This window comes from Gopherus evgoodei, chromosome 24 (assembly GCF_007399415.2).
Source record: "Gopherus evgoodei ecotype Sinaloan lineage chromosome 24, rGopEvg1_v1.p, whole genome shotgun sequence".
Classification (NCBI taxonomy): Eukaryota; Metazoa; Chordata; order Testudines; family Testudinidae; genus Gopherus; species Gopherus evgoodei.
Genome location: NC_044345.1, coordinates 3,582,499 through 3,600,488, shown reverse-complemented (window position 1 = coordinate 3,600,488; position 17,990 = coordinate 3,582,499). Strand labels below are relative to the sequence as shown.

Genomic DNA, 17,990 nt, shown 5'->3' with positions numbered 1-17,990 from the left:
CATCCTGAAACCACTGTGCTGAGCAAGGGCGGTAGGATATATTTCATTGTAGTGACATCACTGCCTCTAAGTCCTGCATTAAGAACAATACTGCTCTTTAATGTGGTAAAAGGGAGACAGTCTCGTCTAGCAGGTAGAGCACAGACCCAGGACACCTAGGGTCTGTGCGATCTGTGCCTTTGGCTGGTTCTCTTCAGGTATCCGGGTCTCAGTTCCCCTATCTGTAAAATGGTGCCACTGTTGATGGCAAGACACAAAGGGAATTGTCCCAGCTCACCCCTGCAGTTGCAGTCCATGCTGTGAGCCTCTCTGGATTTCTTACTAGCTCTGTGTGGGAGGGGCAGGGGGAGAGGGGGCAGTTAAACCTGACTAGAAAAGGGGATGAAATTTACCCTTTTCTCGTTCCATAGGCGGACAGAAGATCTCTGCAATGTAGTGCCCCCCACCCAGCACTGATTGTTACACACACTGATCCTTTCCACACACAGGGAGCGCTGCGCACTGAATGTCCCACACCCAGGAAATCTCTGGAGCCAACAGAGCCGGGCAGTGGCTTGATAAGAAGGGGGGGCATTAGCGCAAAGCCGGCGTTAACCGCCGGCAGGCCTGCTCAGCGGTGCCTGGTCTGCAGGGGCTGGCTCCCAGGCTGAAAGGGTCGTGGTGTGCATGGGGCACCCCGAGTTCCACAGCTGCCACGTGTGTGTGTGTGTGGGGGGGGTCCTGTTTCCAGGGGCTGGGTAACCCGGGGTGGGCATGCAGTGCCGACTGCTCTCAGCGGTGCCTGGTCTGCAGGGGCTGGCTCCCAGGCTGAAAGGGTCGTGGTGTGCATGGGGCACCCCGAGTTCCACAGCTGCCCCGTGTGTGTGTGTGTGGGGGGTCCGGTTTCCAGGGGCTGGATAACCCGGGGTGGGCACGCAGCGCCGACTGCTCTCAGCGGTGCCTGGTCTGCAGGGGCTGGCTCCCAGGCTGAAAGGGTCGTGGTGTGCATGGGGCACCCCGAGTTCCACAGCTGCCACGTGTGTGTGTGGGGGGGGGTCCTGTTTCCAGGGGCTGGGTAACCCGGGGTGGGCACGCAGCGCCGACTGCTGCAGGCCACGACCCGGGTCAGCGGGCCCCGGCCGGAGGGCATGCCGCTGCTGAGCCCAGTTCTAAGGGGCCAGGACCCCCCGGTCCCACAGGAACAGGGTGGTGCCCCCCCCAGGTCCCAGGGGCTGTGGGTGCCCATGGCCCCAGGTTTGGGGGATGGGGGGGCATGGGGACCCCTCTGCTCCATCATTCACACAGGGGTTACCATGGTGACCTGGACCCCTCCCCCAAACGTCATGGCAAGGGTGACCCCGTCCTATGATGGGGGCGAGCGAGGATCCGGGGGGCGGGGCTTCCCCGCCCCGGGACACGCCCCTCTCCGACAGCCCCGCCCCCTCGCCGAGCGGTCCCGCGTTGCCATGGGGACGCGCGCTGGGCCCGGCCGTGGAGGCCGCAAGCGGAGCCGCCGCCGCCGCCCCGGCTCAGGTGGGGCGATGTGGGCCCCGCCCCCCTCCCCTCCCCACTCCGCGGCCAGGGACCCCCCCCCCGAGACCCCATCCAGGGACCCGGGACCCGCCTCCGCACCGAATCCAGGGACCCCCCGCCCCATACACCCCCCTGCCAGGGATGTCCCCCCCCCCCACACACACCGTGGCCAGGGAACCCCCCCCCGACACCGCATCCAGGGACCCCTGCCAGCCCCCAGTACGCCCCTACACACTGAATCCAGGGACCCCCCCCTCCACGGTCAGGGGCCCCCCCACTCCTGCAGCACCTCCCCAGCCAGGCGCCCCCCCCCCAGGCACCGTATCCAGGGATCCCTGCCAGCCCCCAGTACGCCCCTACACACTGAATCCAGGGACCCCCCCCCCTATTGTCAGGGGCCCCCCACTCCTGCAGCACCCCCCCCAGCCAGGCTCCTTCCCCCCCTCCCCCCAGGCATCGCATCCAGGGACCCCTGCCAGCCCCCAGTACGCCCCTACACACTGAATCCAGGGACCCCCCCTCAAGCCAGGGGACCCCCCACACACACACCGTGGCCAGGAACCCCGAACCGGGAACCCACTACTTCTCCCCTAACCAGAAATTCCCACCCAACACCCTCCCCAACCAGGGAGCTCCCCCCACCGCTTCCCCAATCAGAGACACCCCCCCACCCCCGCCCCACAGCCCAGGGATCGTCCACCACCTGCAGCAGCAGCTCTCGCCCTGTATCTGTATGCAGGTGCCCAGGCCATGCCCCCACCCGGACGTGCCCCAGATCCTTCCTCTGCCCATCCAACCGCTCCGTGCCACAGCCCTTCCCCGTGCAGTGCCCACAGGCATGTGCAGGCGTAACCCCCTGGCCGTGGGGTGGGGTTTCTCGCCCCTGGGAGCAAAGGAATCAAGGACCAAAAATATAAACTGCGAGGGAGAAACAAAAGCCCCTGGGGCGAGAGGGCAGCGCTCTTGGCTCTGAACGTGGTACCAGCCGAGCCCGTCTTGTTTTCCTCCAGTGCCCCGAAGAGCGGCGCTATGGGGAAGAAGGGGGACCGGGGGGCCAAGGAGAAAGGGGCTGGCGTGAGCCTTGAGGAGGAAGGAAAGAACGCGGCTAAAAGGAGTGACCCACATGGCGAAGGTGATGACCCCCCGATCGCTCTGTTCCCTGGCAAGGATGCCACCAGGAGGTTCAGTTAACTGGCCGAGGCAGGCGGCGGGTCCTGCTCATATAATGCCAGGGGCCAGGAAACCTGGCCTGTAGGCAGGTGGCTACCTAGGAGCTGGGCCCTTTTGGAAAAGCTGGTCCTAGCTGACTTTGGCCACAGTAATACGTCAGCAGCCCCCCAGCGATCGGCGCCTCCCCCTCCCGCTCAGCTGTTTTGTGGGGGGAGGGAGCAAGGGCACGGCCGGCTCAGGGAAGGGGCGGAGTGGGTGCAGGGCCTAGGGCAGAGCCAGGGGTTGAGCAATGAGCAACCCCCCCGCACATTGGAAAGTTGGCGCCAGTAGCTCCAGCCTGGGAGTCGGTGCCTAGACAAGGAGCCGCGTATTAACTTCTGAAGAGCCACGGGTTGGCCACGCCTGGCCTAGGCGATGCTCAGACTGTAGGCACGTGGGTCCTCCCATTGAAGCTAGCTGAATTGTCCTTGCAATGTTCATCACTTGGCCTGAGCTGTTGTGGTGTTGCTGTGTGTTAAAACACGGCCACGATCCAGCCTAGAGGTGGCGGCACTTCTGTGCTGGGTGAAGAGTCTCTGTGACTAGCTCGCGTGGGCAGAGTAAGATGCTGTTAGCGCAGAAGGGGCTCTGGGATGGCTGTGGTTTGGATGGAGTGACTGCTGGCCTGCTCTTTCCCCAGAGGAGTATCAGTGCACAGGCATCCTGGAGCAGGATTTCAATGAACTGTGCTCCCGCGCCGGACTCACCAAAATCCCCAAGGTCACAGTTAGGCTGCAGTCTGCCTTTAACCTCTTCCCACCAGGTGAGGCAAAGGGTGGGACTGGGAGTATTGTGAATTCATCTCTGTCTTTGCTGAGTGTCAGCTGGAATTCGCTGCTGCTAGGGCTTATCACAGGCCTGGGTTGCGCTCCCGTGCTGGACATTTACCAAGCTGCTGTGTTGGGGGTGGTCCCCCACTGGGCCCATATGTCTCGAAGTTTCCCTTGCTCTGGGTAGGCCCGGCTCTGTCCCTTTCTCTGGCACATTTCCTGGGCACAAATTTTCAGTTGCCCCTTTACAGAAGCAGAACCAAGGGTCCAGTTGCCACAGGCTCCCAGAGGGCAACTTTGGGGCTAATAAATGTCACACCCTAATGCCAAGGCGAGGCCATCAACAGCTTGGTGCAAAGTGGGATGGGAATCAGGCAGCCCCAGCTGTTGCACCAAGGTGAGTTTATCCTCCTGGCCTCGTGCCCTGCATGGTGCTGAGCGCTCTGCTCCTTGTAGGGAAGGGGTTGGGGACTGAGAGTTGGGAGGGGATGGGGAGGTGTCCAGTTCTCTCTCCAGCAGGTTGGAGATGAGCTTCTAGGAGAGAAGAGGCAGCACTTAGGAGGGTGGCGGAAGGGTTCTTGTACCAGCAAGGGGCCCCATCCCACATCACATCGCTCTGTGGCTCCCTTTACCCTACACTGAAGGCTTTACAAGATTTGAAGGAAGCCAATGTACCCCACTCCCCATGAATACTGCTGGGTAAGGAGCTCCCCAGCTGCCTTAGTACAGGCAGGCCAGCTGTATGCCAGCCCCCATCATGTCAGTTTAGCAAATAGCCGGAGCACGGTGTGTTCTAACCACTCTATGGGCCTGGCTTATGGCAAGGACACGGTGTGCTCTGGCTAGTCTCAGGCATTTGCCCCTTAGCAACCTGAGGAAGATGAGAGCAGCCCCCCTTCTAAGCTCCTTCCTGCACTCGGTGCATCTTCACCGGCCTGCAGACTAGCCCCCGGCCCTCCCTGCCTGCAAGCAGCCTTGGACGTCCAGGCGAGAGTGTTTCCCAGGAGCCTTTCCTAGATGGTTCTGCAAGGTGGCAGGAGTGTGTGCCGAGAACAGCGCTCGAGCCTCGCAGGATTCAGTGTTTTCTCAACGGCCCAGCTCCCGGAGTTCTCTGCGTTCTGGAGAAGCTCCGCTTTCACGGAAAGAACAAGGCCCTTTCCAGCCCTTGGTGTTGCAGAGAAAAGCTGGGAAACGTAACTTCTAGAAGTTCAGATGCCGGAAGGCAAAGAAATGTGTCTCAGCTTATCAGAGGGTCGTGTGCATCGTCGTTCGTGCAGGCTGAGCTCTTTATGTTCCCCAGCTTGCAAGTGGAGTCTAGGTTTGGGTTGGGGAGACCTGGCTAGAGTTGGGGTGAGTGGCCTGGCTGAGGGAGCTGGCCCAGTTGGGGTCAGGGCCTTGGGGAAATCACAGCTAAACCAGCTTTGACCGAGAGGATGCGGGGAGAGGGGGGGATGCATCTGTGCTGTGAGCTGCAGAGGACTGTCGCAGGGAGATTGTGTGTGTGTCCGTTTCAGTCCTACCCATTTCAGGGGCAGGAAGCTCTAGTTAAAGAGGTTGGGAGGGCAATGTAGCCCCAGATGGGTTTAATGTGTCTCCCAGCATCTGCAGCCCTAGTGAAGGCAGAGTGTAGTGAGGAGAGGGCCGTGCAACTATAAGGGGATGGTCTCTCCACGGTGGGGCAGTGTGGAGTGATTAACGCGGGGCAGCGGCCTCCATGCCCCTTCGCCTGGCACTGCAGAAGTCTCCCTTGGGCTCAGTGCCCCTGCCCCCAAGTGACTGATTGCCCTCTACCTGGCAGAGGAAAGCGACATGCCGGCCGAGAAGGAGGTCCCAGCCAGCCTCACCCAAATCCAGAGCAAGTACGCCTACTTCCGGCCCTGCATCCAGACCGAGCTGGAGCATGATGACCCCAAGAGTGTCCGTGAGATCTTCCTGCGAGGTGAGGGGCTCAGCTCACTCCGAATAGCCCCCTCAGCAATGTAAAACAGGAAGGGGGATCGGGGGGCACTGCCCGCGCCTCCTCTCTTGTCAAAGGCTTTCTGAAAGTCCAAGTAAACTATCCACTGGATTACCCGTGTTCACATGCTCGTTGACCTCAAAGACTTCCAATAGATTGGGGAGGCTTGATTGCCCTTCACAAGAGCCGTGTGCGTTAATTCTGTTACCATAGTTGTAACTCATTTGCCTGGTACTGAAGTTAGGCCTGTAATTGCCACGATCGCCTCTGGAGCCTTTTAAAGAAATGTAGGCCCTACAGGAACCCGGCAGCTAGCCGTGCCGTTTCAAACTGGCCTCCAAGCTGGCCAGGGAGCCAAGGGGCAGTTGAGGGCAGGGGTGAGGGATTGCATTCTGACTGGTTTTCTCTTTGGTATAACCAGCTCCATCCGTTTTATCTCTGGCAGGTTGGAAAATTGAAGAGAAAATGCTGGGTGTTTTCAGCAAGTGTCTACCCGCCCTTGCCAACCTGCAGGCTGTTCAGTGAGTGAGGGGCTGGGCAGTACCAGGAGCTGTTTGGCTGAAAGGGCCCAGAGACGGGCAAGGAAGATACAGAGGGAGTTCAGCTCTCTAAACCCTCAGTATCCAAGCCTCCTTCTAAGGCGTTTTGCCGCCTCCTAGCGCACTGGCTCTTGCCTTTCTGAGAGCAGGATCTTGGTGTCCTCCAAGTGGGTTGGGTAATTGGGACGCTGGAACTAGAATCAGTCTGGGGACCCTGCTAGCTCTTTAAGACTAATAGTTGGTTTGGGGGCTCCAGAACGCTGGTGCTGGGAAACGTCTGCATTAGCTTTTGAAAAGCAGATATTGGTGAAGGGGTTTGAGCATGGGCCTGGGGGCCTGGCTTTGAGGCCTGGCTCTGCCCTTGACTCACGTTGTGACCTTGGGCAACTCCTTTCCCCTCCCTGTGCCTCAGTTTCCCCATCTGGGGATGAGACTGCTTTGCAATCTCTCTTACTGAGTTAATGCTGCTGCTAGGTCTACTGTGTCTCTCTTCTTTCAGCCTCTGGAAGGTCGGTCTGACAGATCTCTCGCTCCTCTCTCTGATCGCTATCCTACCGAACTGCCCCGCCCTCAAGTAAGCGAGAGCTAAGCCGCGGGGATGGGGGTGCTGAGACAGTGCTGGAGGCAGCTGCTTCCAGCTCAGAAAGGGGACCCCATTCAATCTAACCATCCTTGAAGGAGCCAGTGAGATGGGACCTGAAGGTGGTGTTTTGTCAAGCTCATTGACAACCCCATGGTACTCCGTGCCAGAGCAGAACTGCCAGCTCCACTGTCCTTCTCAAAGCCCTAGCGCAGTGCCTGCTGCCTACCTCAAATTCCCCTCACTTTTTCAGTGGGGTACAGTATTCTCCACTTTCCCTTCCAAGCTGTTGTGTAGTGTTTCTTTGTCACTGTGAAGCAGCTGCCATGTTCCACTCCAGAGGTAGCTGCATTTCTGCAGGCCAAATGATGTCTTTAGCACCTTGGTTAGTTTCTGCTTCTCCCTGCAGGACACTAACGCTGGAGGGGAACCCATTAGCTGAGGGGTCCTTCTACAGGCTGATTGGAGAGGAGAGCACGTGAGTTCCTTCTGAATCAGAGACCCAGGGGTCCCGGGGAGTGGTGCTAGTTAACCTGCTTGGGGCAGATACTGCCTTGGGGGGGGGGAAGGGAAATTCCAGACCACTGCATCTGCTCTGGGGCAATGGGCGGGATCCTGGGGGATATTCCTGGGAGGGAGGTCCCAGTGGGCAGGAGGGCTGAGGATCACTGGGCAGGATGGGATGCTTTGTCTCAGACTGTCATAACCAAAGTCCTCATCCTGTCAGCGAGGTGCCCACACAGAGTCCAGCGCATGGGGTGCGGATTCCTTCCCTCCAACCCTTCCACGCCCCAGGCAGAGCGTGGCTGGGATCCTTCCGCCTGCGTCAAGGCTCAGTCTTGGAGCCCCCTCCCCACTCCCAGGGCGTCTCTTTCCCTTCCCAAAGAGCAGGACAGTCCAGCCAGACCTGATCAGAAACTCTCACCAACACCCCTGCAGGGTGGCTCATGTGTCACTGAGAAACAACAACATCGGTGACGCCGACGCCAAGCTGATCGGCCAGGCCCTCTCCACGCTGAAGTCTTCCAACAAGAGCTTGGTCTCGCTGACCCTCAGCTTCAATAACATCTCGGACCTGGGGGCAGGTTACATCGCAGAGGTGAGGGGTGAGAGCGAGCGACTGGCTGCATTGGGGTATTAGCCTCCGTGGAGCATTAGAGAGAGGACAGCTGTTCTCCAAAGTGAGGGACAGGGGCCTTGTGATTAAGGCCCTGCCATGGAGGCCTGGCTTCAAATCGTAGCCTTGCCACAAGGTTATTTTTTAAACCAGTTTAAGTCCAGCTCTCTCATGTAGACGGGAACAGACAGCTGGGGGAGCCTTACTGGCTGAGGCTGTGGAGGGAAGCCGAAGAGGTGGAACTGCACAGGCTGGAGCTTTGCGTGTTCTCCTGCCAATCCCGTCTGGCTGGATCCAATACTCGAAGTCCACCCGCTGCGTAGCCCTGGGCGTTCCCAGACCCCAGCTCAGGCTGAGCCCAGGTGGTGAGCTCTCAGCAGGATGGGTTGGGCCGTGGAAAGACTGAACTCCTCTTCGGCTCAGGAACTGGGCCATCGGCAGGAGGAGCTGGTGCCGGGTGGAGGGTCCAGCGTCTAGGGCTAACAGTTCTTTTCCTTTCCTTGCATGTCTGTGTCCTGCCGCCGCCCCCGGGGCCTGTCCAGGGCTTGCGGTTGAATCGCTCTCTGCTGTGCCTGTCTCTGGCACACAATCAGATTGGAGACCAGGGAGCCCGCAAGCTCGCAGAGGTGCGTTCAGGGAGAGGCCTTTGCTCTTCAGCCCAAGGGATGGATTTACCCTTTAAAAAACTTCTTCACCTGGCCCAGTGTCCACTGCTCCCTCCCTTCGCAGCTATTAGCCAGGGAGGGCAGAGATGGTGTCCATAGCCTCTGTTTGCCAGAAGCTGGGAATGGGCGGCAGGGGATGGATCACTTGATGATTCCCTGTTCTGTTCATTCCCTCTGGGGCACCTGGCACTGGCCACTGTCAGAAGACAGGATACCGGGATAGATGGACCTTTGGTCTGACCCAGTGTGGCCATTGTAATCAGGAACATCTAGTGGGGGTGGAGAGCTCAATGGAGGACTCCGAGTTGTGGATCTGGAGCTCTCTCACCAAAGGGACATTAGTGGCAGCTCTTTAACTAAAGAGTTTTTCTCCCAGCCATTAAAAGGCATTTGAGTTGAATACACATTAATAGAGAGCTTGAATCAGTCTGAATCAAAATCCCATCCTCTCCCTGGCCCAGGACTGCCCGTCTCCTGTACTCCCAGCTCCCCATAGAGTCAGCGAGGGAGAGAAGCCAGCTGCATTTCTAACATGTAAAACATCTTCATCCGGCACAGGAGAGCAGAAGCAGCTCTTCTCCCCGTCTCCCGCTCTCCTCTAACACAGACCAGGCCTCAATCCTGCAGCGGGAAGTTCCAGGGCTAATCCCTGCTGCCCAGCCCCTTCCCCCGCACTGCGAATGACCAGAAAGAATCAGCTCCACGGGACGCACTAGCACATCCCTTTGAGGGAGCAGGGCCTGAGCTTGGAAATTGGGACACAATCCCAAGGGACTGAGCATACTCATCAGGCACCCAGCACCTCTCTGGCTCAGGCCGTTGTAATGTCTGTGAGCTCGGGCGTGGTCAGAGAAGTGACAGGGATTGAAGTGGTGCCGAGGTCACAGGCTGCCTCCTCTGGGAAGTGGAGGAGGGGGAGTTAAGCTATTGTGACCGAGAGACTGAGCAACACTGACTCTGCCATTGTTTTGGGTTAGGTTCTGGGACCTTTCGCTTTAACTCACCCTGAAGTCGTGGAGAGGAGGCGACTTTTACTGGAGAAGGAATCCCAGGAGCGGTCCCGGTCGGTAAGGCTCCTGCCAGACCCTGTGCACCCACCAGAGGGCAACAGATCAATTGACTTTGAGGATGGGGGTGTTAGCGACTGACCTCTTTCCTGCAATGGCAGAGGCCAAACGTTGCTATAAACTCAGAGCTCCGTAGAACCAGGTCGCTGAGGGTAATAAGATTTACCCTGGTGTGTGCTGTATTCCCTTCTACTTTCTGAGCTACCTGAAGGATAACAGCCTACTACTGCTGCCACCTAGTGGCATCACTCCTTTAGCTCACACTGGTGAGGATCCGAGAGTCCCTGGTTCTAAGCCAGTCAAAATCCCATGCTGCCTAGGGTCCTAAAGGTAGAAAATGTAGACAGCCCGTGGAGTCCGAATCTCTGTTAAAATCCCTCTGGCTCTGGGTTCCAGCCTCTGAGACATGCAGATGCCAAGAGCAGCGAGCGTCCCTCCAGCCTCGTCAGCAACACCACCATCGACAAGCTGCAGGTGGCCAAGCAGAGCAAGAGCGGGTCCAAGAAAAAGGTGAGGGGTGTGGGCTGACCCGAGCAGGACGGCTCTACGCAGCCCTTCCCAGGGACGCTAAGCTCCAGCCGGCCTGGGAGTCAGGGGTTAACCCCACAGCGAGCGGCTCCCAAAGATCCACGTCTTCGGAAGGATCGGGAGATCGCAGTGGCTAGGACTTGCGCGTGGCACTGCTATGGGGAGTGACCCTCAGGACTCCTGGGTTCTCATTTCATTTCTGAAGGGGGAGTGTGAGCTCATGGCTAGAGCAGAGACTTAGGGGTCAGGACTCCTGGGTTCTTTTCCCAGCTCTGCCACTGGGTTCATTTGGTGACCCTAGGCTTTTCTGTGCCTCCATCCTTCAAACAGGGTTCACGGAGGGGCAGGGGCGTGCAAGCCTGGTGGTTTACACGCTTGGGCCAGAGAAGGGCCAAAAGCAAAGTGGGGTCAAGCCTGGAGGGGACTTAGCAAACAGCCACAGATACCGAAGAGCCGAGCCTGCCTGTCAGCGCCCCCTTCGGGCCTGTGCTACTCCTTACAGGAGCCTTCGAAGAAAGAGGAGAAAGCTCAGGCCAGCGCTGCAGGTGGCGGGGGGGTTGTGGGCGGCCCAGCCCTTGCACCCGCCAAGAAGGAGGATGCTAAACAAGCCAAGAAAAGTGAGTAGAAATTCTAACCCTCCCCACTTATTCTAACCCCGTGTCCCGTGTGCACGGGGCCCCCAGAGAGTGGGCTACGGAGCTAGATGATGACCTGTGCCAGAGCGGGAGGTGGCCGGAGGCGATGCTCCTCTCTGAGCCGGGCGCCCAGCCCATGGAGGGGCCCCTGTGGCTCAGCTCACAGCTCTGCGTGGCAGAGGCTCTGTCCCGTTGGTGAGTGTTTCACTCTCTTTAGTGGTTTCCACCCCGGATCAAAAAGCTGTCCGAGGCAAAGGAACCAAACTGGGCACCAAGGAGAAGCGCAGCCTGCCGCCGGAGCTGGAGGTGAGGGAGCCCTGGCCAGCCACGGGGTACAGGCTCCAGGGACACTGTGCACCGGGTTCCCCGTGGTGAGGGGCCGTGTGCCAGGCTCCCAGGGCACTGGGTTAGTGGGGCAGTAGCCTGGCTCTGGGCTAAGATCCAGAGTTGAGTTCCTGGTCACTTCGGGGCTGGAGTCTCAGTTACAGCCTGAGAACTTGGGCCGGGTCACTGACACTCGTCCCCCCCCCCGGAGGTCTGCCGTGGTGGCTCCTGGTTCAGTTCCATTCTGCCCCTGCCATGGGGGCGATACAGTGGGCTTCACTAACCGGCTGTGCCTGGTGCAAACAGCTGCCCCGTTCTGCTCCAGAGGGGGCTGACTTGCTTTGGGATGAAGAGATGTGGACCCATTGGCACAGCATGAAGCTGGGGATTTTCAAAGGGGCTTGGAGGAGAAAGGAGCCCATTGCCCAGGGAAAATCAATGGGATCCCTGCTCCCAACTCCCTTAGGCACCTAAGATGATTCCAGCCAAAATGTCCCATCTCCTGCCCCACATCAGAACCAGCAATGGGCTGATCCCTATCCTGGGCAGTGGCAAAACAGGGGGGCCGCTGCCAAGCTGTTCCCAGGGCAGCTCTGGGACCTGCTTGAAGGTGAAACGTTCTCTGTGCCCAGGTACTGGAGCCCACCGAGATCATGAACCCACTCCTGGAACAGGCCGAGCACCGCGACGGGAAGGTCTTCCTGCAAGGCAACCGCGTGCTCATCAACTTAAACCTCACCTGTACGTCGCTGTGGGGCCCGGGGCTGGCTGGAAACCTGACATCTCGCCTGGCAGGGCAAGTGCCCCCCGAGTGGCGCTGGGTCCCCTGGGCTAGGAGCTGTGGCAATGGGCCGGAGATGCAGCAGCCTCTGCCAGGCTTGCGTGTGTCCTTCCTTCTGAGCAGGGCCTGCAGTCACTGTGCTGGGCCAGACCCTACCCACAGAGCCACCCATCCTTCTCGGCTTCCCTCCATGTGGCACAGCCTGGTCACTCACCTTAGTGCCCTGTGGCTTGTGGGCTCCCTCTGGTGGCCCAATCCCCAGCAGAGGCAGGAGACGCTCGTCCTTGTAGAGCCAAGTGCCAATCCTCTGCCCCACAGCAGCTGTGCCAGTGCCAGTGGGCGTAGGCCCTGGCTGAGGTCCCAGGCAAACTCCTCCCTGCCTGGGCCCCAGAGGCGATGGGGTTTAAACTAGCCACTGAGCCGCATCTTCCCTCCCCAAGGGAACCAGATCACAGAGCAGGGCCTGAAAGCGTTCCTGGCAGCCGTGGAGAGTCAGCAGCAGGCCAGCAAGGCCGCAGCTGGGGTCAAGTGGCAGATGGGCCTGCTGCGGCTGTCTCTGGGGGTGAGTACCACGCTCCTGCATGCGGCGGGGGAGCTGTAGCCAGCCCCAGGGCCCTTGTTCATTCACGACCGTGCCCCCGGGTGGGCTGGAGTGGGAGCAGAAGCGAGTCTCCCCTTTGCCCACTCGCCCCCCTTTCTGCCCGTTCAGAAAAACCGCTTCCCCGCTGACAGCAAGACCTTTGCCAAGCTGCAGGGGCTGATGCTGCCGCGCGACCCCACCTACAGACAGCTGCCCAAGGCGCCGGACGAGGAGCTGGCTGCGCCCAGCTAGGGGCTGGAGGGGTGAAGCGTCCGCTCACTCGAGAGCAGAAGAGTCCCACAGGCCTGGAGAGCGCCAGGGCAGCCCCTTGTGTGAGATTTCTGGCCCAGCCCAGCCTGTAACCCTTCCCGCCTGCCATTAAACAGCTTTGACGCAACCTGCTCTGGGGTGGAGCATTAACTTCAAGGCGTGGGGGGCTGGAGCCCTCTACAGCCACTGGAATTCAGGCTCTTTTTCTACAGCCAGGGCCCCTTCCTCGCACAGGAGGGCTCCCTCTACGCGGGGGCTGGGGCAGGGGGGAGGAAGCTCTGAGGAAAGGTCTACCTGGGTCAGAGGCAGTGACCTCATAACCACCCCGTCCCAAGAGTGCTGAGCTCTCCTCCCTGCCAGGCCACTCCACGTTCCCAGTCCGAAGCCCTGCAGGTGCACGGTGCAGAGCCCACATCAGGGGAGCCGGACGGGCTCCCAGGGCTTGTCCTCACTCGCACAGCTACAGCTCAGCATAGACGCTGTCCAGTGACTCCCCCTCCCTGAGAGGCGCTGGCTGCAGGGGGCCTGAGCTCAGCCGCTCACCCCCGAAGTGATGGAGCCGGGCCAATAGAGTCGTGTCGACCAGCCCTGAGACATCCCCACCGAGGAACTGGGAGAGCTGGGGGTGCAGGGCTGATTCCACTCCCAGCAGCAGAATTGGGCAGGGCGGGCGGTTTCTCTTCCCCCAGCCCCCCATTCTCTGCTCCAGCCATGACACTGCTCCCCGGCAGCACAGGGAGAACGGCTCCTGGCTCTGGCCAGACGCCCCTCTGGCTGGCAGGGCTAACGGCCCAGTGAAGAGGAGGGCTGGGAACAAATGATCCCGTCTCCCATGCTGCAGTGGGGGAAAGCAGGCACCTCCGGGGGAAAGCAGGCACCCCCTGGTGAAGGATCACATGCACGCCAGCCAGGGAAGAATATTTCACTTTTCTTTTTTTTTTTAAAAAAAACTTTACCAGTAAAGGGAAGAAAATAAAACCGATTATACATCATGGAACAGCAAACAGTCAGTCCTGTGCGCGCGCGCGCGTGAGAGAGAGAGAGACACCAGGCCAGGGGCTGATGAGCAGGGGCAGGCCCAGGGCCTGGCCTCTGGCAATGCCACAGCAGCCTGCAAATAGACAAAAGCTGATTGCAAAGTGGGGTCTTACCCTGAGCCCTCCCAGCTCCTCCCTCCGGCCAGAGCAGATGATTGATGCTGTGCTGAGCTGAGCTCCCCGTTCGGGGTGATCGTATCTGATGGGCTGGGCTCACCCAGCCGCAAGCAGTGCAGCAGAGATGATCTCCACACAGCCTCTGACCCCTCCAGCCGGCTGACTGTCTCCAAGCAGCGCTGGGATTTTGCCACGGCAGACGCGGGCGTGGGGTGTCCTGTTTTCCCAGCCCACTGCCCGCCCTGGAGATCCAGCCATTCCAGTGGAGCAACGTGCGTTTTCCAGACAGTCCCTACCGAAAACCTCTGCCTGAAGGAGGGGGCAGCGCATCTGCTGGAGGGAGAAAGGCCGGCTAATGCCAACAGCGTGTGCTCTGGCTTCACAGGGCTGGGGAGACACAACGAGAAGCCCAGAGGGAACATCTAGTGGTAAGAGGGCTGGGCTGCTTGGCATCTCGTTTCCCCAGGCTGGGCAGGGAGCGGGATAGTGGTAATGGCCGTTGTAATGCAGGGTCATGGGATACAGTCCAGTTATTTACAAGAACCCAATGCACATACATACATATTTATATCTGATCAGCAGAGAGGGCGGGCGGGACCCACCGCGTGGGCTCCTCAGCACGGAGAGAAACAAAAAGTGCATTTCAACAGACTATATTCCAGCTCTCGTGTACAGGGATGACGCTTGTCCGTGGGGGGCACAGAGGTGGAGGCAGCGGTGGGGGCCCGGCCTGCCAGCAGCAGGCAGCATGCAGGGTGACGGGCACTCGCTGTCCAGGCAAAGGGCCACCCAGTCCCATGGCTAGGACGAGACACCGAGATCAGCCAAAACTAACATGCGCTTCCCTGCAGGATTCCAGTTCTGCTCCAAGCTTCAGTGACAGCCTCCACGGGTCTGTTTCAACATTCGGGCTTCCCTACCTCCCAGGGGTCTTTCCCCAGGTTGGGTGGGTCCAGCGGGTGCCCTGCCACTCCAGCTACCCAGCCATCTTTGGGGAGATCTCCCTGGCAGGGCACTGGTGCAGAGGGGCTCCTCCGAGGGGGCTCGGCCGTCTGGAAGAGATGCAGAGGAGCAGGATTGAGAGGGATGGTCGGCAAAGCTCCAGGCTGCCAACCCACCCCCTGGTGTTTGTTACATTTAATTATATTATGGTCAAGAGGTCCAGCTGTATTCCCCTCTTGGACCAGATCCTGGGCTCCACTTCGGACTAAATCAAGAATTGCCTCTCCCCTTGTGGGTTCCAGACTAGCTGCTCCAAGCAGCAGCCATTTAAGGTGTCAAGAAACTTGACCTCTGCATTCCTTCCTGAGTGACATGGACCCAGTCAATATGGGAGAGTTGAAATCCGCCATTAGTTCTGAGATTTTTATTTTAACAGCCTCTCTAACCTCCCCGAGCATTTCACAGTCACTGTCACCACCCTGGCCAGGCGGCCGGTGAGCTATCCCTGCTGCTATTCGAGCACGGAATTACTGTCCGAGAGATTCTGTGGTACAGTTTGGTTCATTTAAGATTTTTACTTCTTTGATTCTGCGCTTTCTTTCACACTAGTGCCACTCCCCCACCAGCACGACCTGCTCTGGCCGTCTGACGTGCTTTGTAGCCTGGTATTACTGTGCCCCATTGCTTTTCCTCATCCCACCAGGTGTCCGTGATGCCCTTTATATCAATATCCTCCTTGAACACGAGGCACTTTCATTCACCCGTCTTATTATTGACACTTCCAGCTTTGCTGGGTCCCGGCCCTGCAGCTGGCCCCCAGGAAAGTGAGTGGCCCAGAACCAAGCAAGGGAAGCACGGTTGTGGGAACCAGGCACAGTGGGGGCAGCTCCAGGTCCGGGCAAGGGGTTCAGGGCACATTCAATGGGGCTTGAGAGGTCCCTTCTGCTTACCAAGCTCGCTGGCTGCTGGGGTCTGCAGCCTCGCCGGGCAGGGGAGGGGCAGTGATCGCTGGCAGGGCAGGGTGGGCATTCCAGCCACCGGCCCATCTCCAGCGCGGTGACCCCCACCGGGGTGGTCTCAGCCGACGAACCTCTTCCCAGAGACCGCAGCAACTCGCGATGGGCCAGCTCCACATCCTGAAGGAGCCAAGCGGGGGAGAAACAAGCCAGTGGGAACGGGGGTGTCAGACCTCTGCACATGCCAGGCGCGCCCCAGCCCTGTCTCCCCTGGCCCCCCACCGGCTAAGGTGACACCTGCGGGCTCTTCGCAGGCTGCTCCCGGAGCTGTGTAACAGGGCCTTGGTGCCCTCGCCAGTCTGGGCTCCAGCGGGGCGTTACCCTGCCTGGCTCTGGTTCCCCACCCTGTGGCACCAGATGCAGCTTCTCTTCCCTGCTCCCATCACCTGGCAGAACCAGGCCCGGCCCTCAATGGAAAGGATCCTTAGTCCCCCCACCAACCCCCCTTAGTCCCCCCACCAACCCCCCTCACCTTTAGCCTGGTGAGTTTCAGCATGAGCTGTTCTATCGTCCGGAAGATCATGTCAACGTCCTGGATCACCAGGCTGGGGGCAGGCGGCTCAGGGGGTGGGGCCCCATCAAGGCTGCCAGGGCCCAACGTGCTGTCCTGGTTGTGCTGCTGGGAGCCAAGGGCGGGGCAAGGCGGGCTGGGGGGCTGCTCCACGGGGCTCGCTGATGGCTTGGGGGTGGGAGGCTCGGTGGAGGACTCTGCAGGGCCGGCGGGCATGCTGACGTAGAAGTAATTCCCTGCGTTACAGGCGAGGGGGAGAAAAGCTGCTTAGCCTGTGAGTCCAGGACCCAGGGGACTCTGAGCTCCCTGTAGAAACCTACAGGGCCGATATGTTCAAAATCAGGGCCGCTGACATCACTGAGACCTCCTCGTTAGCCTGTCTGCTTTCGGTTCTTACGGGAACGTTTGCAAAAGTCCCAAGTCCTGGTTTCAAAGCAGATGGTGCCTAGACTGGGAGGCAGTGTGGCCTAGTGTGTAGAGCCCTGGACTGGAACTAAAGCGTTCTAATCCCAGCTCTGCCATGGGCCTGCTGGGGGACCCCAGGGCAAGTCACCTCATTGCCATGTGCCTCAGTTTCCCCATCTGCCAAATGGGTATAAAGATACCGACCTCCCTAGTGAAGCGCTTGGAGATCTATGCCTGAAAAATGCTGGGGAAGAGGATTGCAACAGTTAGTTTAGGTGATTCGTTATTCAGAACCTTAACCAGCCTCGAAAGGCAGTGGGGCTGAGGCCGAGTCAGGCGCTTCTGAAAATTCCACCCTTCGACGAGTGCCCTGATGTGCCGGGGGGGGGGTACTCACCCCCCCTCGCCCAGCAGCACTGCAAAAGCAGCCCCCTGATCCGTTACTACCTCCCTGTTGATTTAGGTGCGTCACTTTCCGCATCCAGGTTTGAAAAATTCAGCCAGGATTCAGGTAGCGACTCCAGCTCCCTCTCCCGTAGCTGCATCCAGACAGCTTCACGGAGTCCCAGGGCAGAGGGGACCATTGTGACCATCTCCTCCGACTCCTGCATAGCCAGGCCAGAGACTCGCCCCCAAATAATCCCCAGAGTGGAGCTTTTAGAAGAACCTCCCATCCCCGACTCCAAAACGGTCCGTGACGGGGAATCCACCACTACCCTCGGCCAATTGCTCCAGCTGGTAAAAAACTGACGCCGTATTTCCAATCTGAATTTGTCTCGCTTCATCTTCCGGCCACTGGCTCATGTCAGACCCCTCTATGCTAGACTGCAGAGCCCACTATGAAATATTCGTTCCCAGTGTAGGTGCCTGTAGACGCCATCACATCTCCCCATAACCTTCTCTTTGTTCAGCCAAACAGAGCCACGTCAGGGATTAAATAGCGCAGGGGCAGGAACTGATCCCCATGGGCCCCCACTGGAAACGGCACCGCTCCATGACAGTTCCCCAGTTACACTTGGAGATCTATCAGTGAGCCAGTTTTTAATCCATTTAATGAACATCGTCCCAGCTTTTCAATCCAAGTTAAATGCCGTCCCGGAGGCCAAGTCTTACTTCGAGCAGGGACTCATCTGAGACAGGGAAGCTGGTGGCCCAGCTCTGAGTACATGCAGGGAGCCATTTTCATACAGGCGGGCAGCGTTCTGCCTTGACCTGCCACCTACTATGGTCGCCTCTCAGGCAAACAACTCCTGATGAAACCAGGACAGGTCCAGGCCATCAAGGACCTGCCCAGCTGCACAGCAGGACACTTCCTCCTAGGGCTGGGGATGGAACCCAGGAGTCCTGCCTCCCAGCTGCCCCTGGCCTGGCCAGCGGCCTCTCCCGTGCCTCCTCTCAGTCCCTCTGCGATTCCCTTTTCTAGCCTTT

General features: G+C 59.2%; 2 protein-coding genes across 7 annotated transcripts in view; one reads left to right on the top strand and one right to left on the bottom strand.

The window, feature by feature from the left end:
- Nucleotides 1–1,460: 1,460 nt before the first annotated feature.
- LRRC71 (leucine rich repeat containing 71) lies at nt 1,461–12,651 on the top strand. Of its 6 annotated transcripts, none has more exons than XM_030542036.1 (16): nt 1,461–1,512; nt 2,523–2,644; nt 3,362–3,484; nt 5,290–5,430; nt 5,894–5,969; nt 6,487–6,561; nt 6,977–7,045; nt 7,507–7,666; nt 8,227–8,310; nt 9,327–9,416; nt 9,813–9,926; nt 10,447–10,561; nt 10,821–10,885; nt 11,536–11,699; nt 12,125–12,246; nt 12,439–12,651. In XM_030542036.1, exons 2-16 carry the CDS (start codon nt 2,542–2,544, stop codon nt 12,624–12,626), a joined length of 1,689 nt encoding a protein of 562 aa, XP_030397896.1. In that variant the 5' UTR covers nt 1,461–1,512; nt 2,523–2,541; the 3' UTR covers nt 12,627–12,651. The 6 variants fall into 6 exon arrangements, with proteins under 6 accessions (XP_030397896.1, XP_030397895.1, XP_030397899.1 ...); XM_030542035.1 differs by having other exon boundaries at nt 10,797–10,885; XM_030542039.1 differs by having other exon boundaries at nt 10,797–10,885; nt 11,536–11,644; nt 12,439–12,608.
- Nucleotides 12,652–13,449: 798 nt separating this feature from the next.
- Nucleotides 13,450–17,990, bottom strand: part of ARHGEF11 (Rho guanine nucleotide exchange factor 11) — a 45,587-nt gene continuing 41,046 nt past the window's right edge. The window contains 3 exon segments of the mRNA XM_030542599.1: nt 13,450–14,740; nt 15,581–15,766; nt 16,119–16,393. Of these exon segments, the coding sequence (XP_030398459.1) occupies nt 14,588–14,740; nt 15,581–15,766; nt 16,119–16,393 (614 nt within the window). The 3' untranslated portion in view covers nt 13,450–14,587.